Below are 22,299 nucleotides of genomic sequence, written 5' to 3' on the forward strand. Positions count from 1 at the left end.
TTCAGGGCTCCAGACTAACTTTTTTCACTAGGAGCACAGTGAAAAAAATGTAGGGACACATACCATAAATTAACATGCTAACCAAATATTCACATTTCTACTATTTTACACTGTATTACTGTTTCAAATTCAGTGTCACATAACAAAAAGAAGGCAAATTTACTGGTTGCACATGTGCGACTAATGTAAAATTCAGTGGGACACTCTTAAATTTTGGTGGCAGTCTGGAGCCCTGATGTTTCTACCAGGGGTGCAAACTTGTCACAAAAAATCATGACCGTCCAATGAGTTATTTGCTGGATTTTAATGAATTGAGTAACATGTTTCAAAGTAACGTTTTCTTTTCTCTTTTTTTGCAGGCGGGACATTTAGCCATGGAGACATTGTTATCGTTGACCTCAAAGAGGGCGGGGGATTGGTTTAAAGAAGAACTCAGGCTTCTTGGAGGCCTGGATCACATTGTAGATAAAGGTACAAATGTTGAGAGAGTCTATAGAATTAGAGCAGCCTTAGGGGCCGATCACACAGAACGCATTTATGGCAGTGTCAGGCGCCTTTTTTGAGTGATTTTCTATGGGCAGTGAGTATTATGTGTGCTGGTTATTCCTGCCAAACGCCTTGCGTTTTTCCAGGCTCCTGCGCATGCACTTTTACAGGAGCGTTCGGAGCGGAAAAATGCCAACGTGTCAAACGTGTTTTCCATTGTCCAATCAAATGAGGGAAGAGGTGGGTCTTTTGCTGTGGTGACACAAGTTTACAGTTGCTTGCAACAACCGGAGACTGCAGTCACTTACTGTCTCCTGCGTGTTTGTGCTCCTTTCACCCTTGATCAAGGTCAGAGCAAGCGTCCTCTCTTTAAAGTTTCTGCTAATATGATAGTTAACAGCCAAAGAGTGCTCACGCTTCAATATTTAAGCTGCCTCCGTGGTTACCTAGCAATAGAAAAAAACGCACCGCAGTGCTCTTTGTTTAAAGTGACCATAAAAAGGCAGTTTACAGGCGTTTAAAACACGTTTGGTGTGATTGGCCCCTTGCTGTTGCCATGAAATGCCATATTTGCTCTTAAAGTGGCAGGTGATTAGTGTAGAAGTATATAAGGAAATAGCAATCACTTTTGCTTGGGTTTCAGATGCATGTGTTTAAAGTATAAAATACCTTTAAGAGTGATGGGTGTGTCTTTGTTTTCCACAGTGAAAGAGTGTGTGGAGAACCTTAGCCGAGAAGACGATAAGGAGAATCTGGTGGCGTCGTTGTGGGGGGCCGAGAGATGTTTGCGTGTATTAGAAAGTGTACGTTTACCTCTGATGCTCACACAAATTTATTTTACATTTATATGTATGTACATTTGGCAAACAATTTTTCTGCTGTTTAACCTTTTAATGTGTTTTGATACAGGTAACTGTTCACAATCCAGAAAACCAAGGGTACCTAATTGCCTACAAGGATTCTCAACTCATAGTGTCTTCAGCCAAGTAAGCCCACTCAGTTGCTCAGCAGTTTCACTGTAGACTCGCCATTTATAGTAATGTTGCCGTAGACCTGGAGTGCTTTTCTAACACGCTCAAAAAGATTTGGCAGTAAGCCTCGATCCACTGTGGTCTAGCAGGGTCCAGGTCAATCGTGCGCTCTCTGCTAGCTTTCCTCATTACAGTTGACAGACTCCAGACTCATTACCACCTCCAAAACAACAGGAAGGCTTATCAACCGGACCACAAGCACAGAGCTGCTATGCCAGAAACAGCTGCTGATACATCTCAAGAACTACTGAGATTTGATTTTCATGATACAGCAGTGGTTTTGCAATGACATGCTAAGAGAAATTATTTTGGTAAAAAATCCCTTAGACTTAAAGGAATAGTCTACTCATTTTCAATATTAAAATATGTTATTACCTTAACTAAGAAGAGTTGATACATCCCTCTATTATCTTAGTGCGTGCACGTAAGCGCTGGGGCGCGCTGCGACAAAATAAAACGTAGCGGTTTTCTAAGCGGATTTAAAAGAGGAACTATATTGTATGGCGGAACAGCAGTACTCCCAAAAGTGCTGTTCCGCCATACAATATAGTTCCTCTTTTAAATCCGCTTAGAAAAGCGCTACGTTTTATTTTGTACCACCAAACTTCCTCGTATAACTACTCGTCTTAAATAGGAAAAACGTTGATGTGTTTGGTCACTTCTAACTTTATCTCTGAGTGGTACCATTGCGCCCCAGCGCTTACGTGCACGCACTAAGATGATAGAGGGATGTATCAACTCTTCTTAGTTAAGGTAATAACATAGTTTAATATTGAAAATGAGTAGACTATTCCTTTAGGGGGTTGCGCACTGGAAGAAAAGCCCAGTGCCGAGTCGCTTCTAGAACAACTCAGAGGTATTGTACACCGGAAGTGCACATTAAATAGTGCAAGCTTAGTCAGATAGCGTCTACTTCAAAATGCAAAATATATGTTAGCAGCCAATGTTAATCACTAACGATTTGGGACAAATATAAAGTTATTTAATGTTAAACTATGTGAGTGGCGCTCTTTGGCGCGACAGAGATTTGAGCAGTGTCCAAAGTCACAGCGGACAAACGCCGCCAGTATGTGTACATTCATAGAAAATAATGTGTTCTGTTTTTAGATTCATGGCGCGATGCGGCACTTTTCGTCCGGTGTGCGACCCCCTTTATACTAAAGAAGGGACCTGATCCATATTTGTAGCCTAGCGAGGGTTCTTTTGATATATAATCCAAAAAGGAACATAATCTGCACACCATATAAATTTAAGAACTAGGATCCGTTAAGAAAAAATAGTTGTTTACTGAAGATTATTAAAGCTTATCCGCTTGTTAAGGCAATCATCATTCCATTTGCAAAAGGATATTTTATATTTCCACCTAAAATGTTAGTTTTTTTGGTGCACTGTTCCTTTAAAATGGTTTCCATATAAAACTGCAGAGAGAGTGGAGCATCTATAGTTATGCGTTATGGTACATGCAGCTCATTTTGATGTATTTCAGGCAGTCTGACATCTCTTCCAATGTTAATGTCATTTTAAGCCGCTCTATAGACAGGGTCATGCATCGTGAACTGAACGTGGGGGCTCGAGACGAAGAAGGGTACTCGCAGATAGACACACAACAGTATGAGCACGTTCAGCTTGCTTTAATACAATTAAGGAGTGCGACAGGCCTGCATTAATAATGACTTGACTAATATGAACGCATGAACCCTTTCCCATTACACTCACTAATGTCCTCTTATTATGCTAAGCGCATTAGAGGTGTTTTGCTGGTCATACTGTAGTACTTTCATTGAATACAGAGCATTTCTCTCTTGCTTGTGCTTTCTTGGGGTCTAATAAAGAGATTGTTTCTTCCACAGAAAGCTAATGCAGGCTGTGTCTGCTGACCGTGGCTGTGGTGTAAATGTGATCCATTAGTATGTGCGCACTTCCCACTAGGGCTGTTGTTTTTACTTTTTCCGTTTTTAAGTGTTTGTATAAACAGCCTGGTAACAGCACTTATGTTGCCAGATGTAGGGTTTAGCGGTGCTATTTATGATTTTGTTTTGCAAGGTATTTGTAGTTTTTATATTCTGTCAAAAAGCTGCTTAATGATACACTTTCAAAAGACGTGACATTGGACTGACTGTCCTTGTTTGTTCATGTTCCAGGGCTTTGAGCCACTGTGAAGAAATGATCCAGAGGTACAGTCGAGAGATAAACAGAGATCTGTGCTCATCCGGGACACCGCTGCCCTACTGCAGTAACAGTAATGTAGGAAAAGCTGTGGAGGACTGCATGCGAGCCATCATCGGAGTCCTGCTTAATCTTACACATGACAACGGTCAGTGCAAACCATCTGCTTGAATGTGAAGAAACGATTTGATAGTGTGAAACGTGCTAGATTAACAGTTAAGTGTTTGGGAAAGGAGGTTGTTATGTTGAACATTTATAATATAAAGGTTAATAAGAGACTAGTCCTTCTTCAATGGATTTTGTTTGCGCTTTAAGACGGATTTCTGTTAGCGGTGTTGCTTACAAACATGCCTGCCAAACCGTTCAGCATAATGTTGATATGCTAAGCCGTAAGCTTGATGTGAGCTCTGCAGGCAAAGTAAATCCCTGATTTACTAGCACTGAACTCGTATATGCATCGACTGAATGCGTTTTCTCCATATCTCTTTGTAGAATGGGGAAGCACAAAGACGGGCGAGCAGGAGGATTTCATCACCACAGCGCTCAACTGTGTGCTCAGGGTCCCGCAGTATCTGCCACAGGAGCAGAGGTTTGACATCAGAGTCCTGGTAAGTACACACGTCTACTGATAACACTCCTACTGCGTTAGTAGCTAATCAATAGATCAAGCTCATGGGTTTTTGCTAAAGATCAAGAGAATAGAAATTCACAAGGGCTTTAAAGTTGAAATGTTACAGGAAAAACTGGATAATTATACCTTTTGATATATTTAAATATAGCAATGATGTGGCTGGTGATACACATCAATAGAATAGAATAGAACTTTATTGTCAAACCAAGGCCGGAAAATTGTCTTTGGTCTCACCAGACCTAAAAAAAGTCATAGTACAACCATTAACATACAGTATAACAACATACCAACATCATATCACATCGGTGCCATACATACATCTCTCCGCCCATCTTATCACATTACTGCAATTGTATACCTGCACACAGTGTACAATATACTTTCTCTCCTGAAACAAATATTCCATTTAATGTGGTTTATTCATTAAATTAATTGCACTGGGTATATAAGATCGCTTATATATGTATATATGTATATTCCTGTTTGCCAAAGGCACCTTTGTAACGTCGTCCTGAAATTAGGAGATCGAACTCATTATGGAGGGGGTGTTTATTGTCTCCAATGATGCTCAGGGCCTTTCTATATAAGCCTGTACTAGAAGTGACTTTTGTTGCCGGGCTATTATCTTTCCTGCTGTTTTGACTATCCTGCCTAACTTATTTTTATTTGTAACTGTTAAGTAACCAAACCAGACCGAGATATTAAACACAAGCATACTCTCTATCAGGCTGACATACACTTTCTCTAAAATGTTTTGACTAACACCGAACTCCTTCAGTTTCCTAATTAAAAAGATTCTCTGTCTGGGTTTTTTACAAATGCAATCAGTGTTTTCTGTGAAACTCAATTTATCATCCACGTGTGTACCTAGATATTTAAAACTATTTACTATCTCCACTGTTTGATCACATAGAGTAAGCGACAGTGATGGTTCAGTATTATATGAAATCAGTTTCTTTGTTTTCACAACATTGCTCGACAGAAAACTAGACCTACACCATTGCTCCAGCCATGAGACCTGAGCAAAATAATCAGACACAGCATCATTTTTATTAAAAAGAGCAACTAAGGCCATATCATCCGCATATTTAAATAATTTATAATTATTATCTTGCAGTGTCAACTCATTAGTGTACACAGAGAATAATAAAGGTGATAAAACACAACCCTGAGGTGCTCCTGTGTTGAGGACAATTTCCTCCAATACTGTTCCTCTGACACAAACTCTCTGTGGGCGGTCAGTAAAAAAATCCTTAACCCAATGTACAAGACCCGCATTAACACCTAAGTCCACAAGTCATTGCAGCAGGATATGGATCTGCATTGTATTAAAAGCAGAATTTAAATCTATGAATAAAATCCGTGCATACGTGTTATTCTGCCGTAAATGACTAGAAACCATATTAACCATGGTAAGAGTAGCATCCTCAGTTCCCCTATTTGTCCTATAGGCAAATTGTAATGGATCAAGTTGTTCTTTTATGCCTAAAGTAAGATGTCTACTGACAACCCTCTCTATGCACTTAGATAGTACGGGGGTTAAAGCTACAGGGTGGAAGTCACATTGATGTTAATAATCTTTTCATTTGACCAATGAGGATGCAGGAGACCGGCCCACTGATAGAGATGTTTGTGTGGTGATGGGACATACGACTCTTTTTGTAACTCGCAAACTGTCTAGGGCTGCAAATGATCAGTGAAGCAAACTTGTCACTTTTCTGTGAATTTCACATTTTTGGATTCAAAATAGGTTATTATTGTGATTCGTCTAGATCCGAAGAGGTTTTTTTTTTTTTAAAGGGGAAGGGGTGGTCTGCAAGGTTAGTCTTTGGACAGGGTCGTGGTGAATAATTGTCTAGCTTTTGTGGTAACAATGTCAAATCACTAGTCAGTTTAGCGGGTTATGATTTACAATCTATATTCAATTATTTTCTGCCAAAGTTTATGCAATCTGGGCAGATTGAGCGCACTTACTCCACTCATGAATCAATGTTAGATAAAGTCGAATTGCGCAGCATCTTTGCATTTTTGGCTTACGTCTACACAACTGTCTCTAAGCAACAAGTAAAAGTGCTTATTTGCTTGCCTTGAAAAATAATGTGGTGTAAGTAAACCCCTCAGGTCATGTTAACACACAGTTTGGGGAGTGACAACCACACTCACCGCATTTACGTAGAAGCCTTGCTATGTGTTAATGTAGAGTGAACTGAGATCACGGCAAACTGTTTCGTAATGCTTTGCACAGCCGATCTCTCTTCACAATAGCTGCGTTACAGTATAATGTGAAATTCTACATACGAGCATTCATAGATTTCATCATCCCATGGCACGTTTCTTGTGTAACATACGCATCTGAGTGTTGTGTTTGTTTTGTTGTAGTGTTGGCCGATATGGCCCCTTTTTGAGATTGTCCTATCGATGGCCTGTGAGATCGCCGATACACGGGAGTATGGGGGGCGGGCAGTAGTTTTCTCACTTTGTTCATTTTTGACTCATTTATGACAAGTGACTTGATTGGTGGACAAAAACGAAGCAAGGGCAACACTGTCATGAACGCAACCTCCTTATAACTGATGCCATTAATCCGGGCGCGTCATACAATTCCTGCATGCCAAGGAGTGGGAACAACACACTCGCTGGTTTTAGCCCTCTGCGCGCTAACAATCTTTCTAGTTAAAGGAAATATCAGAGTCGTGCGTATTACAAGCTCATGTGCGAGGAAGAGTCAGATTCATGCGCATTACAAGTTTAGGTGCTAGGAGTAGTCCATGCCGCGCGCATTCAGATCCGAGCAAGGTTTCTAGACACGCGCATTAAGTCCAGGTGGGAGAAGGAATCTGCTCTCACACGCAAAGTAAAGCCCACAAACCCTCTAATGCGAGGAAAAGCATGCAATGCGCATGTAAATGTGAAACTATGATGATAATATTATAATAACATCCGTCGCCAACTATTATCACGAAAGCCTGGTATTGACGATATGTCTGACGATCATTGATACGCGATACTATTGTCTATCGGCACAACCCTAGTTTGTTGTACAACATTGCACATAAAATGTTGTTGTACAGCGAGCTGTTAAGTGGAGCAGCAGGCAAGTGATGTCATAGTGCAAACCAGTTGATAATAACATTGGTTGAACACCATTTCATCATCAGTTATTATCAGTTATTCCATTAGTTGTTGCAGCCTTAAACTGTCATTTAAAATTAATCCGTTCCTAACATTAATTTAGAAATGTATTTGCACCTTCATTCCCAAATGTTCCTATGGGGCAGTTTTTAAACAGCAAATATAGCTATTACTATGTTGCTATTATTGATGATCAAATATTTATATTTAAAGTGTTCAGTGAAAAACAGGCTGGTAAACATGCCCTCATTTTTTAAAGTGCTTTAGTAAGAGATGCTAAATAAATTCATAATTAAAAAATTAAGTTGTATCTGTTATTAGTACTGTGTTTTGTCTGGTCTAAATAAAGTGCATTTTATTGTGTTTGTGTGTAGGGTCTTGGCTTGCTCATTAATCTGGTGGAGTACAGCGCGAGGAATAGACACTGTCTGGTGGAGTTACAGATGGGAAGTGAAGTCTGGGAATCTATGTGCGTGTCGGACAAAGATGAACTGCAGACTGAAGGCTCTCTCAGTGCCATTGCTGCTCTGGTGAAGGTATCAAACTTATCAGAACAAAAACCACTCTTGTTAGGCAAGACAGGAGTCACAACTGCTTTAACCTCCTAATACCCAAGCTTTGGTTTGGCTTGCATTTAAGATTTCTTCCAGCTATTTGGGGTTAGAACAACCAATAAATATAATAACCAAATATTTTTCTTTGAACATGAAGCAGTGTAATTGTCCATGTTTGTGTACAAGAGGTTCCAGTTACACAGAATAACACTGTATTATGTAAACAACAATAAAATGTGATGTCCACGTATGTGGACACACCAGGTCTTAGGAGGTTAAAGGAATTTTCGCTGGCACATCACACGGCTAGTGCGAGACAAGGAGTTGTAGTTTAAAGTACTTTTTATTTATTTAGGTGAAAATGAAGATCGTTACGCTAGATAATACCATTATGCCTCAGTTGGGACCGTTTGAAGCCCTTTGAAGCTGCAATGAAACTGCAATTTTGAACTGCATTGAAACTGTAAAATGTTGAGGTGAAATAAGGTCCATTATATGAAGAAAAAACCTGAATGTTTTCCTCAAAAACTAAAGACATTTAAACATCTTGGATGACAAGGGGAAAGTAAATGTTCAGGATTTTTTTATGAAAGTGGAGTATTTCCTTAATAGTCACCATTTAACAAGCTGACACTCATTCAGTAAAGTTTTAGTAGTTTAGGAAATTCTGCCATCATTGCCCTCACAGCCCATCGCGACCTGTCTACAGTTGCCATAAGGGAACACGTAAATCACACAGAGCTCTGCAAAACAATACATTATTTTTTTTATATAAGTTCAAGCTAATAATATAGATGGTATCAGCAGCAACAACATAATTAAATGTCTTTTGTGGACTAAATGCAACTTCCTGAAGACTTCCACATATTAACAGAGTCCTTTTACAGTAGTTTATTCTGATAACAAGGGAAATATGAACGAAAGTAATTTACTTGTCATTTATTTCATATTTAACGCATATTAATTAATACACTGTGCTAACATTACTGTGTAAAATGAATGAATACAATGTTAGCTACAGGTCCTTTAATTCTTTACTGGCTGCCAAACATTTCCCCTCAGCTGTGATCCATGCTCGTCATCTCCCCTTGTCTTAAGCAAAACAAAACATTATATTTTCCACAAGGTATTTGTCTCACAGATCAGTTTAGCCACTAGCTAGACCGATACATACATAAAGACTGGATGTTCACTTCAGTTCAGGCGCGTAACCGTGAATGCGTCTGATGAACCCATCTATGCTATACAGAGGTTGGCAAACTCTCTACACCCCACCCATATTATTTATTGAGATTAAACTGCAAAAAAAAGAAGCGATGTCAACTTGAATGCTACAAAATGCGCTGAACCCAATCAGTAATGCATATACACACGTTTAAGTGATTGCTTGCTTATAAATAAGAAGTCATGCCACGTAACAGTAGAATCGATTAGCTTTATATAATCTGTAAGTATAATAATAATACAGTTGGGTACTCTGTCTCTGTTTGTGTGCGAATAGCTTTTCCTCCAGCGAGAGCATGCAGCCGTGTTGGCGGAGGCGGAGACTGATGATTTCATTAACGACGCACCAAAGCCCCAGCTGGACCAGAGTGGAGAGTGGAAGGAGACCAATGAGGAGATCCAGTGGGTGGCTTCAGAAAACAACAACACCACAGATGATAAAAAGAAGGAAGGAGAGGAGGAGGAAGAGCTTGATCTTAACAAAGGTGCACACACGTACACTTTCACATAGATGTCTGATGTTTACTTACTGTACCAGCAATCTCAGTATGTTCATAAACATGCAGACAGAGAATAATAAGTGCTGTAAAATGTACAATTTGCAATGAAAAATGTACATCACTTTTTACTATATGGAGATATTACCCACAAGTCTGCTGTGAAGTTTTAAGTGTTTTCCTGTGTGTCTGCAGCTCTCCAGCATGCTGGCAAACACATGGAGGACAGTATCGTGGCATCATACACTGCACTGCTTTTGGGCTGTCTGTGCCAGGGAAGCCCTGTAAGTAACATTTATGTATTAATAATAACCCTGACCATTTAGTCCACATTATGGTGCTTGCTGATCCAGGTCCAGACAAAGTTCAGGATTGACCAATAAGAGCAGAGTGATAACCAGTGCAGTGTGTTTGAGATTTTATTGTAAACCTTGCTTTGCCATTGTTTGTCTAAATTGCAGTTGTAAAATTGAATGGATTGTTATTAGGTGTGCAGTAGAATAATCTGTAATGGACTTTCACGAAGCTTTGTTGCTGTTTGATGGACGTACACAGTAATTATCCGTCTGACTAATAAACGTGGCTTGGATACAAACAGACAGAGAGATGGACATTTATACACTCGCTCGCTTCTCATAAAACATGAAGGTTGTCTTTGATGTCTAAAGCTGAAAACAAGGACAACAGGAAAAAATTGAATCAAACTGCTGACATTTAAAGTGAACAAAACAAATTGACTTATAACAAATTGAATTTCAAGGACGTTGTCCTTCTAGTGGCTTCGATTCGTTTTATCGACATTAGACCGTTTTGAATGAGGGGAGTTGAAAAATCCTTATGTTTTTGAACATTGCACAGCATGAGATTTTATAAGCAGTGTAATGAGATGCACTGATGTTGCTTTGTTTCTCTTCAAGACAGTCTGCTTGTGTATTTAACATCTTAAGGGAGGAATAAGCCTCTAATAATGTTTCTCTTTCAGATGAATGTGACTACTGTGAGGGAAAACCTGCCAAAAGGGGATTTTTCGGTTATGACAGAGATGCTTAAGAAGTTCTTGAATTTCATGAACCTCACAGTAAGTGCACAAGTAATCAGTGGTTGACCAATGTTGTTTTTCAGTGGCTGAAACCAGTATCTGGAGGACAGGGTGTCCAATGGCTGAAATCGTACATTAACAAAACCAAACAAAAGCATGTACATCAACTTAAAATGGGTGTGCGATCCAAAAAATAAGTAAATCACATTGGAAGAATATAAAGCAAGGTCGGCACACCGAAGCTTAAAGTATAAAAATTATTTTAATCTTAGTCTTGCATAAGGTTTTGAGCACGCAGGCTCTTCCTTAGACCCTTAAAGGGGACAGTGAATGAAAATACGTTTTTACCTTGTCTTAGTTGAATAACGGTAGTCTACCCGCATTCACGAACATACAAAAAGTGCTAGACATCTCTGTTTTATAGAAATTCCTCGTTTAGAAATATCTGCCAGAAAATGGCCCAATCTGAACAACGCATACATGTTACGTAAAATGCATCTCACTTCCCCCCCCACTCTCATTCAATTCCCTCCCCTTCAAAATAATTTGCATACATCCGGCCTCTCGCCTCCAACGGCAAGTAAATTGCAGCAGTGTTTGCGAAGTTCAAGGCGAAATGGCGAGTCGTGTTCTGAGGTGTTCCCTTTTATCTGTAACATTTTGGTCTGTCTGTGTTCTGAAGACGGCGAAGTTTACAATTCTTTTGAGTGGCAGCAAAGGCAGCCAGCCAGCATCAAGTGCTTGCATTTCATAATGAGGTTGCCAGTTAAGGCCGAAGGGAAGCCAAATAGGTGCAAAACCACACGTTTAAAATATAACTTTCTGAGAGAGGTTTTTAGGGGCCAGTCCCACCAAAAGCGTTTATGGCAGTTGCAGGCGCCTTTTTTTAATGATATTCTATGCGCAGAGAGCGTTTGCGGGCTGTTTATGCGCGCTAAACGCCTTGCTGTTTTTGCCCCCGGCCGCAGCACGCACCTTTGAAGGAACGCTCATTCGCGTCTTTCCATTGTCCAATCGAATGAGGGGAGAGGCGGGCCTTACGTTGTGGTGAACGTTTACAGTTGCTTTGAAGAACCGGACTCCACTCGCTCACTCTCTCCTGCGTGTTTGTGCACCTCTCATCCTCAAACAATGTCAGAGCAAGCGCCCTCTTTTTAAAGTTTTTGCTAATATGACAGTTAACTGCAAAAGAGCACTTACACTTCAATATTTGATTGACAAGACAGCTGACTTGGTGGTTGCTTAGCAATATAAAAAGCCTTGTTTCGAAGCGTTTAAAGTGCAATTGGTGCTTCCCCTTAGGAAGCTTCTCAGGCATTACAGTCCCAACCAAAATTGTATTGTCACTGAACAAGGATAAATACCCCGTTCAATCATTCTATGTCACCTTTAAAGTATGCACATCAAACCACACCTTTTGTACCTCCAGGTGATCACTTGAAGATCACACGACATAATGTAACAAGAAATCAGAGTACATTTTTATCAAATACCAAAAAGAAAAATAGTAAAAATATTATTACACCATACAAAACTAATTTGGAAAGTCTACCGGTACTTGAAAAAAAAGTAACAATAATTAAATGGTAATTAAATAATAATAATAATAATAATAATAATCATCATTCCTTACATTTATATAGCGCTTTTCTCAGTACTCAAAGCGCTTTACATATGAACAGGGGAATCTCCTCAACCACCACCAATGTGCAGCATCCACCTGGATGATGACCTGCATAATTAAATACCTGCATAATCTCAAAATGTATTTAAAGTATATAAAAGCAAAAACAAAATCCCAAAAAGGAACAGCTGACTGTCAAGTTCTTCATTTAATGGATAACATATCCAAGTTATAGGTCAAAATAATATCACATGACCAAAACTCCAGCAATCAATAGCCTTTTTCACACAGTAATGTGCTAATCTTACATTCTCACTAACTGGTAAAACGTCATCACTGATTTACCAATAAAGGTTATGATCTGTTAACTGGAATTTACCATTCATTTAAAAGTAAAGACTATGTGTGAGGGCTGCTAATGCCTTCTTCCAAATACCAGTTTCAATAACAGCTAAAATAATATATTATGGATAATGCTTTTGTTTTGAAAGGTAAATATTAATATAAATACCTACAAATTTAAACAACAGCATGTATTTCTCTATTTTATATAGACAGTGAGGAAAATAAGTATTTGAACACCCTGCTATTTTGCAAGTTCTCCCACTTAGAAATCATGGAGGGGTCTGAAATTGTCATCGTAGGTGCATGTCCACTGTGAGAGACATAATGTAAAAAAAATTCCAGAAATATGTATGATTGTATGATTTTTTTTAAACAATGTATGATTTTTTTTTAAACTATTTATTTGTATAATACAGCTGGAAATAAGTATTTGAACACCTGAGAAAATCAATGTTAATATTTGGTACAGTAGCCTTTGTTTGCAATTAAAGGTCAAACGTTTCACATAGTTTTTTACCAGGTTTGCAAACACTGCAGGAGGGATTTTGGCCTACTCCTTCACACATATCAGTCAGGTTTCTGGCCTGTCACTGAGAAACACTGAGTTTGAGGTCCCTCCAAAGATTCTCTATTGGGTTTAGGTCTGGAGACTGGCTAGGCCACATCAGAACCTTGATATGCTTCATACAGAGCCACTCTTTGGTTATCCTGGATGTGTGCTTCGGGTCAGACCCAGCCTCGGCCCATTTTCAATGCTCTAACTGAGGGAAGGAGGTTGTTCCCCAAAATCTCGCAAAACATGGCCCCGGTCAACCTCTCCTTCATACAGTGCAGTCGCCCTGTCCCATGTGCAGAAAAACACCCCCAAAGCACGATGCTACCACCCCCATGCTTCACAGGAGGGATGGTGTTTTTGGGATGGTACTCATCATTCTTCTTCCTCCAAACATGTTTAGTGGAATTATAACCAAAAAGTTCTATTTTGGTCTCATCTGACCACATGACTTTCTCCCATAACTCCTCTGGATCATCCAAATGGTCTTTGGCAAACTTAAGACGGGTCTGGACATGTGCTGGTTTAAGCAGGGGAACCTTCCATGCCATGCATGATTTCAAACCATGACGTCTTAGTGTATTACCAGCAGTAACCTTGGAAACGGTGGTCCCACCTCTTTTCAGGTCATTGACCAGCTCCTCTCGTGTAGTTCTGGGCTGATTTATCATCTTTCTTAGGATCATTGAGACCCCACGAGGTGAGATCTTGCATGGAGCCCCAGTACGAGGGAGATTGACAGTCATGTTAAGCTTCTTCCAATTTTTAACAATTGCTCCTACAGTGGACCTTTTTTCACCAAGCTGCTTGACAATTTCCCCATAGCCCTTTCCAGCCTTGTGGAGGTGTACAATTTTGTCTCTAGTGTCTTTGGACAGCTCTTTGGTCTTGGTCATGTTAGTAGTTGGATTCTTACTGATTGAATGGGGTGGACAGGTGTCTTTATGCAGCTAACGACCTCATCTAATTTTGGATAATAAATGGAGTGGAGGTGGACATTTTAAAGGCAGGTCTTTGAGGGTCAGATTTCTAGCTGATAGACAGGTGTTCAAATACTTATTTGCAGATGTATCATACAAATAAATAGTTAAAAAATCATACATTGTTACCTACAATGACAATTTCAGAACCCCTCCATGATTGCTAAGTGGGAGAACTTGCAAAATAGCAGGGTGTTCAAATACTTATTTTCCTCACTGTCTATATAACCCTGATTCAAACTGGTAAACTTATTATACAGATGTGTAATTTGAGCTGTTGGGTATGATGACAGTTTGAAAGACAACCCACATAAGGAAAAGTCCGCAAGTGACTTTAATTTCAACTATAGATGGTGATAGAGGAAATGTGACGGATAACAGCTTTTATTATTTTAAGATACAGTCTGAATTAAACATCAAATACATTACAAGAAAACAGAAAGATTACAAATGTGCAGAGGGTTTCAGATAATCACTCAGATATTTTGTTTATTCAAAGCGCGCATTTACACAATTAGTATACTGAGGGGACTCTGCGAAAAGACTTGTATTGCTAACATTTAATGTTTTTTTGTCTTTAATAAACATTAATGTGCACATGAGGTGCACACAAAATGCTCTGCAATATTCTGCATTATCATCTAATGAAAACAAAACCGAGTTGTGTGTATTGACCGATGAATTCTGTGTTTTTGTCACCTGTAGTGTGATGTTGGCACCACGGGGCAGAAGTCGATCTCCAGAGTCATTGATTATCTGGAGCACTGTTAATGTGTTAGTGGAGCTCCACACAGACCTCAGCACACACCTGACCTGCCTGATACACCTGGAGAACAAACTCATCATCACTCGTTCAGAAAGACTACAGAAGAAAGTTTCAAGCACACCATACACTGAACTCTATTAAAAGAGCCCTTTAGAATATGTTCATCCATTTCTTCAGACGTTCATCATCACAGCATTGAGCGATAAACCGTTAATCTATCCCTTTCTTGTAAAGTCCATAGTGTTGCCTTGTAATTTCACTTTCTAAGTTGCAGAAATTCATAAAAGTGGTGGTGAGAGTTGGATGTCCCGCTGTTTTTACTCCACTTTTGAGTCTGTAAATTTCAAATGCTCAGCGTTGACCCTAACTATTGGAGGGCGAATAGCATTCAAGTTTCTTGCCCTCTTTGAAATGCAGAGAAGACGACTTAAATCAGTTCCTTTCACCGTAGTATATACTCGCTTTGTGTTGCAGAAACTGTATCTCAACTGATAGCACCGTGTCAAAGGTCGGTGAATGAATTAATCGTGTCTTTTTCGTTTCGTTAGGGCCAGAGAAAGGCAAAACGTTTTTCGAATGTTATATCAGTCTTGATGGATTAAACGTATGGTGCTGATTATTCCATAATGCCAACTGTAATTGTGCAGATAAAGTTAAGTACCCTGAATCCCAAACCTTACGTTGCTAAAAAAAAAAAGATTGAAAATGAACAGGCTTACTACTGTACATTAACCTCATGCGGTAAGCAGATGGTAGAAGTGCGCAATCTTACAATTATTCTGCATGAGAGAAATTAGTATTTCTAGTCAGTACTGACATCTGGACCATGTATTTGAATTAAAAGTGAATAAAAAAAGAAATCGTCCTAGGATTGAGGTTGTGGATAAATGATAACCCGACTCACCCGAGTGTATGCTGCTACTGAGCTTCTGTTATTGTGAACAATGCTTTAGGACTTCCTATCAGTATATAGTTGAAACTCGTGAGTGTTTTACAGAATGAGGGTTACTACCTTAACACCACTTTGGGTTTGGATGCAAAACTGTTGCTCTGTACACGCTTACAAAACAAACGTTCATCCTGTATTTAACTAGTTTCTGAAGTGTCATAAACAAAGTCCTATAGTACCTGATCTTTTTAGCACTTGATGTCTTAAGCTTTCTGATGAGGCCAGTATGTTACACGTTTCAACCAAAACCATTTTTGTCTTTTCAAGTTCGTCAGTGTCTTCCTGAGTGCGCTACTGTTTGTTTACGTGCGCCGTTAATCGCCCTTGAGATAAGCTCGACAGAGTTTCATTCGGTGCCAGACGTTCAAACATCTCGCTGCCGTTGTCAGTTGTTCAAAAAGCACAGACTGAAATGAACACAAGTTTTATTCAATGCACAAACCTTGTTATGGTAAAGCAGGCTGTGCATTATTTTATAAACATTTTCTGTTGTTTGTCAAGGGATTTGATTTTGTTTTCACTGTTACATGCAGTGGCGGGTGTTTTAAAGGCTCTGTTTGGTCACGAGCCGATCCGGGCCCGGTCATGCCGTGTGTGTGAGAGCTCCAGACAGCACTGTGATTGAATTCACACAGCTGGACATGAATGAAGCCACATGAACTGTATATACTCGTGTAAATATTGGCTGTCGGAGAACTAGATCGACTACTTTTTCTGAATCCAGTCTTTTTATTTTATACCGCATTTTTCTCAGTTGTGTTTTCGAGGTAAGAGTTATTGAAAAGCCAACTGCAGGAACATGAAATTTGTACCAATTTCAAACATAATGTCTTTGGTTACATGTATATAATTTTAAGTCTAATAAAAATTGCTACTTTCAGTACTTCTTTTTTGTTGTCATTTTGTGTAATTCACAAAATATATTGACTGGTGTTTAAGGGGGTTTTCACACCTGCCTTGTTTAGTTCGATTGAATCGTACCAGAGTTCGATTGCTCAGTTGGTGCAGTTCGTTTGGGCAGGTGAGAATGCAGCAATCGAACTCTGGTGCGCACCAAAAGCGGACCAAACAAACGGACCGAGACCAGCTTGCAGAGGTGGTCTCGGTACGCTTTCAAACGAACTCTGGAGCGGTTCGTTTGTGGTGAGAACACGATCCGAGACCGAACAGACCTAACTGCAAAAATTATTGCGCATTTTGAACTAAACCAGCTGCCGTACTCAGCGGCGCTGTGCATTATGGGATGAGGAAGTGCTTGTTGACAGTTTACATTAGCAGTATTAGCACAACAATGGCAGGTCGCGGACAGACTTGGAGTTGCGAGGAGGTGCGAAACCTCATAGAAATTTGGTCTGATGAACATATTAGATCACAACTTTCAAAAACTCATAAGAACAGCGCGGTTTTCTCTTTATTTAGCAAACAGCTCAGGGATAGGGGATTTCATAGGTCTGTGGAGCAGTGCCGGATTAAGGCGAAAAAACTCCGCCAGCAGTACATCCAAGTGCGAGATGCACTTAATAAAACAGGCAGCTCGGGTAACGAGAAAGACAAGTTCCCCTGGTACGATGATCTGGACAAAATACTTGGGACAAAACCGGACGTTGATCCAGTGGATGTTGTTGAGTCCCATGAAAATTCAACTTCGTCCTCTTCCAATGATGCTAACACAGGTGACCGGGCTACCGCATCTGACACAGATATTGACGGTGAGTTTACCACTTTTCGAAAGTTATGGTTTAACTAGTTATCTATTGTAATATGCATTCGCTATGCCAACATGACATCAATTTACTTCACATTAAAGTAATCATGTTATATCGTACGTTTCTCAAACAGAAGGCTGCATCCTCTGTATGTCGCATTTGTAGGCTGTGTACGTCATCAAGACTTTCTTATTTCAGAATATTAACAATTATAAAGGTGACTATTATTCTTAGTTAATCGTAAATTGTTGTTTGTTGCTCAGTTAACTTAAATAAACCAGGTTTGATGACGAAACAGCCTGCATATGCGACCTCCAGATAGATGTAGCCTTCCTTTTGAGGAACGGTTACACACACACACACACACACACACACACACACACACACACACACACACACACACACACACACACACACACACACACACACACACACACACACACTGTGCACTGAAATATATATTTTCATCCGCATTAAAATGATATGACTAACACTGAGAAATTGTGTATTTCCAAACAGTGGGAGATTCAAGCAATGTATCATCCCATACTGATATCTCAATCGCTGCTGCTGATGAAGGAGTGTCTGATGATCCAAGCACAGAGAGCAATGTCAATGAAGAAAGCATCAGAGGAGGGAGACTGCCCATTCCTGGAGCCAAAGCTCGAAAAAGAAAGAAAAAGTCTTGTAAAGCTGATGATGAAGTCCAGTCATATATGATGGACAACAAAAGGATGCTGACAGATTTGCAAAGAGCTGAAGAAAGCCAAGTGGCTCAAGAGGCTGCCTGTTTTGAGAGAATACTTAAGGCACAACAGGAAGCCGAGGAGAGAAGATTCCAGGTAATGCAGGCACAGCAACAGGCCACTAACCAAATGTTTCTCCAACTAATGGGCACTCTTACAAGTGCATTAAATCCTGGTCAGCCTCATCTTCATGCTTCAACAATGCCTGGTCAGCCTCAACCTCATCCTGCAGCAATGCCTAGTCAGCCTCAATCTCATTCCTTACAATTACCAGCCTGGACCACGACAATCCCACCAACATCAATCCCTAGTGCTTGGTCCTTGTCCCAGCAGTTTCAGCCAACCCAGCCTACTGCCCTGCTGCCAGTGAATCATCCACATCAGCATCGGCAATCAGAATCTCCATCCACCCAAGATGAGCATCCTAGCACTTCTTCAATTATACATAGTGCACACTACTACAACTTGTAGCTGTTGTTTTTTTTTAATATAGGAAAGGATTTGCCTATAATGTTCAGTTAATGTTTTTTTTTTTCATTTTAATTGCTAGGTAATGGTCATGGTTTCCGTTCAGTGTTCTGAATAAGCAAAAAGTACTACTTTCTGCGTTTACATTTCTGAGAAATATGCTACCTCATTTTGTTTCAACTTGTGGGATACACAAGGATAATATAGTAAAAAATATATTTTTTTGAAATTACACATATTGCACGTAATGTTTGGCATATTTCTTAATGTTTTCAGCCAACAGTTATGGCAAAGTTACATTCATCTGAAGTTAAACAGGCAGTTTTAGAGTTAAGAATGTTATTTTTTTTTTTTTTTAATTTATTGTGTATGTTTACAAGTGTAAAAGCTAATCCAGTGCCTATTGTTAGCAGTCAGTTAAACCTCAATGAGACCCTAAAGGGCACCACTTATTCACTGAAATAATAACATAGTACCTTTGCTTACTGTGTTTGTGTATTGCCTTTTACATGGTAAATGGAGGTTAAAATCAATCACAAGCAATATGTTACCTAAAAATGTTTTATTGTAATTTCTTATTATCTATACGACACAGCACTTTATCACAATTATTCATAGTACATGGAGAAAAGAATGTTTGTTAAAATGTGTCAACTGTACATTTGTTACAAATTAAACAGAAAATAAAACTATTTACATCAAAAATGTTTTCTTTTAATCCATTTTAAATCAGACAATATAAGGTGGTTCCAATACTAGCACTTTTCTTTAAAAAAAAGACAGATCATTAAGTGGGATTACACATTTCTACTATTCTTTATTATTGTGAATACTGAAAACAAAACTATTTACAGGCTTTGGTTATTCACATTGTAGCAAAGTAGCTACACAGTGCATCTCTAATGTCATGTTGCTGCTGTGCAGGCCCCTGTTCATCAGGTACAGGTCCCTCTTCCTCTGCAACTGTTTCTCCCTCCAGAAATTCCTCCTTCTGTACCTCACAGAAATTATGCAGCACGCAGCAAGCGGAAACAATGCGGCTTATAAAAGTTATGTGTGCATCATTTTCTTTAAGAAGGCAACGCCAGCGTCCTTTCAGGCACCCAAAGGCACGCTCAACTGTCATACGGGCTTGGCTTAATCTGTAGTTAAAGTTAAGCTGCTCTTGTGTTACTGCTCCTCCTTCTGGGTAAGCTTTCATGAGCCAAGTTAGTAGAGGGTAAGCCGAATCACCCAAAAGGAAAAGAGGAACATCAACCCCCTCAAACGTTTCAGTCCAATGAGGTAAAAGATTGCCTGCACTGCCACGCTCATATAGTGAAGAGAGGGAGAAAACACGGGCATCATGTATCTTGCCTGGTCGCCCAACATTAATGTCCCAAAATCTCATTCTATGGTCCACCACACCTTGCAGAACGATAGAATAGTCTCCCTTCCGGTTGTAATAACAAGAGGAGTTGTCAGGTGGAGCTTTGATCTTGATATGGGTTCCATCTATTGCACCTGCCACCTGAGGGAATCTCCATTTGTCTCGAAAACCCTGTATTATCTGCCTGAACTCAGCTGCGGAGGGATGCTTGATGTACAGAGGCTTCATTACAACATTTATGGCAGTCACAACCTCTTGGGTGATAGTGCAACAAGTTGATAACCCAACACCAAACAGTTGTGAGATAGACCTATACTCCAGGTTTGTGGCTAACCTCCAAATACAAATCGCAACACGAGTCTCTACTGGCACAGCCTCTCTGTATTTCGTGTTCTGTCGGGTCAGCCAGGGCCGGAGAGTGTCACACAGTAGTCTGAAACTGCCTCTTCGCATTCTGAAGTTTTTCAGCCAATCATCATCTGTCCAGGTTGCATTGATGTGGGGCCACCAACTATCATTACGTGCACGTGTCCAAATGCTCCTGGGTTTAAAAAAGATGAAATTTGTGACATTAGATGTTATTATGATAATTTTTAAGAAAAGATATCTTAATTTTCATTATTATTATTATCATATGTAAACTGATATATTGTTAGATTAATTAGGTCGATCTCATTTTGCTATTAATATTTTACACTTTTAATAAGTTTGTCACTCTCAATAAAAGTACTAAATGCATTGGCACAGTGGACAGATAACAAACGGTTTAATGGCAAGCAAGGGGTTGATAACACAGTGAGAATGCTAATAATGAGACCTTGGAGGGTTTACAGAAGCTTACAGAAAACAATTTTAAAAAAAGACAACACATAACATTACCTCATCGGTCGTTGGCAATATTTGCGGAAGATGAGCATGTCACAGTTTTGCAAAAGTAATGCTCGCCGCCTCCTGAAGTGTCTTGCGATGCGTCTTCGCCGTTTGCAGTGCATTAAAATTATATTTTCAAGCTGCAGACGCGCTTCATTCTGAAAATGAAGAGTTTGCATAGAGTGCTGTATACAAGCGATGTAGTAGATTACAACCACGAACATAATTACAGCGCGCAGTCGTCTCTCCATGGTGTCTGCTGTATTTTCCATAGGTATTTTCCTCTTTTTGTTTACTTCCGGAGTTTCGTTGGAATTTCCCGCACGTTTATTCTGACCAATCGAGAAGCAGTTTAGGAAATACGTTCAAATACACGTGGCCAATGAGTAATGTGGATGTTATAACATGACTGCATTTTGGTTCGTTTCAACTGGTGCGGAACATAATGATCAGTATGGTGTGAAAAGGAACCAAAACTGCTAAAAAAGCTAAAATGTATCATTTTTTGCTTTTGGTCCGGACCAAACGAACCGAACTATATATGTGAAAACACCCTAACAAAGCAAGTCTCACTAATAGTGTATTTTCATGTATTACTGACTGCTCTGTTTGAGCAATATACTGTATGATACCCTGGACCACTTAGGGGGCGTTCACACCAAAGCTTTTACGCTGACGGCCAGCGTATGTTTTCAGTTGTTTCCAATGGAAGCGCACCATTTTTCAAAAAGCAGCTGGCCAATCACAGTGGAGAAGGGGTGGGACAAATATCATGACAACCAACCGCCGCATCGTACAACGACTGATAAATAAAGCAGAAGTATCACAGCAACCAAAGCTCTCAGCTGAAGAAAGCTGGCAGTCGGCAGAAAAAAAAACGTTCGGCGGGAGTTTTCAGCCGTGTTTAAAAGCTTTGTTGTGCACACCCACTAAACTAGCACAGGTATATTTGTAGCAAAAGCAAAAAATACTAATGATCAATTATTCTTTTTAAAAATCATTCAGATATTAAGTCAACATGATCTCACGGAAAGTCTTATTATTGTCCTGTCCATGGCATGAAATCCAATTTTTTTTTTACTTGCCTTGAGCATGAATGTATTTTTTGTGACACATTTTTCTATAGTTTCTCTATATATAGTTTTTCTTTTTTGTTTACCCCT

At 39.6% G+C, this 22,299-nt stretch overlaps 3 protein-coding genes across 4 annotated transcripts in view; 2 read left to right on the forward strand and 1 right to left on the reverse strand.

Annotated features, from left to right (window-relative positions):
- The window catches only part of waplb (WAPL cohesin release factor b), a 65,105-nt gene extending 48,245 nt beyond the window's left edge, over positions 1–16,860 (forward strand). For both annotated transcript variants that reach the window (XM_065242649.2, XM_065242650.2), the window contains exons 11-20: positions 360–471; positions 1,192–1,289; positions 1,396–1,472; positions 3,659–3,831; positions 4,176–4,291; positions 7,821–7,982; positions 9,502–9,709; positions 9,917–10,005; positions 10,704–10,799; positions 14,968–16,860. In XM_065242649.2, the coding sequence (XP_065098721.1) occupies positions 360–471; positions 1,192–1,289; positions 1,396–1,472; positions 3,659–3,831; positions 4,176–4,291; positions 7,821–7,982; positions 9,502–9,709; positions 9,917–10,005; positions 10,704–10,799; positions 14,968–15,033 (1,197 nt within the window). In that variant the 3' untranslated portion in view covers positions 15,034–16,860. The remainder of the gene's footprint in view (positions 1–359; positions 472–1,191; positions 1,290–1,395; positions 1,473–3,658; positions 3,832–4,175; positions 4,292–7,820; positions 7,983–9,501; positions 9,710–9,916; positions 10,006–10,703; positions 10,800–14,967) is intronic.
- A 61-nt stretch (positions 16,861–16,921) lies between these two features.
- Positions 16,922–18,900, forward strand: LOC135720636 (uncharacterized). The gene is made up of 2 exons (XM_065242837.2): positions 16,922–17,686; positions 18,203–18,900. The coding sequence occupies exons 1-2, from the start codon at positions 17,221–17,223 to the stop codon at positions 18,898–18,900; spliced, it is 1,164 nt and encodes a 387-aa protein (XP_065098909.1). The 5' UTR covers positions 16,922–17,220.
- An 862-nt stretch (positions 18,901–19,762) lies between these two features.
- On the reverse strand, positions 19,763–21,511 carry LOC135720635 (uncharacterized). Its single transcript, XM_065242835.1, has 2 exons — positions 21,146–21,511; positions 19,763–20,807 (listed from the first exon to the last, which is right to left on the reverse strand). Exons 1-2 carry the CDS (start codon positions 21,406–21,408, stop codon positions 19,763–19,765), a joined length of 1,308 nt encoding a protein of 435 aa, XP_065098907.1. The 5' UTR covers positions 21,409–21,511.
- Between the last annotated feature and the right edge of the window lie 788 nt (positions 21,512–22,299).

The sequence above is a fragment of the Paramisgurnus dabryanus genome, chromosome 1 (genome assembly GCF_030506205.2).
Source record: "Paramisgurnus dabryanus chromosome 1, PD_genome_1.1, whole genome shotgun sequence".
Classification (NCBI taxonomy): Eukaryota; Metazoa; Chordata; class Actinopteri; order Cypriniformes; family Cobitidae; genus Paramisgurnus; species Paramisgurnus dabryanus.

Bases quoted from the DNA above. Each gene is read 5' to 3' on its own strand.
- LOC135720636 (XM_065242837.2), top strand. From the start codon at position 17,221: ATGAGGAAGTGCTTGTTGACAGTTTACATTAGCAGTATTAGCACAACA. The intron at 17,687-18,202 runs GTGAGTTTACCA...ATTTCCAAACAG, and splicing joins ATCTGACACAGATATTGACG to TGGGAGATTCAAGCAATGTA.
- LOC135720635 (XM_065242835.1), bottom strand. From the start codon at position 21,408: ATGGAAAATACAGCAGACACCATGGAGAGACGACTGCGCGCTGTAATT. The intron at 20,808-21,145 runs GTAATGTTATGT...TTTTAAACCCAG, and splicing joins TATTGCCAACGACCGATGAG to GAGCATTTGGACACGTGCAC.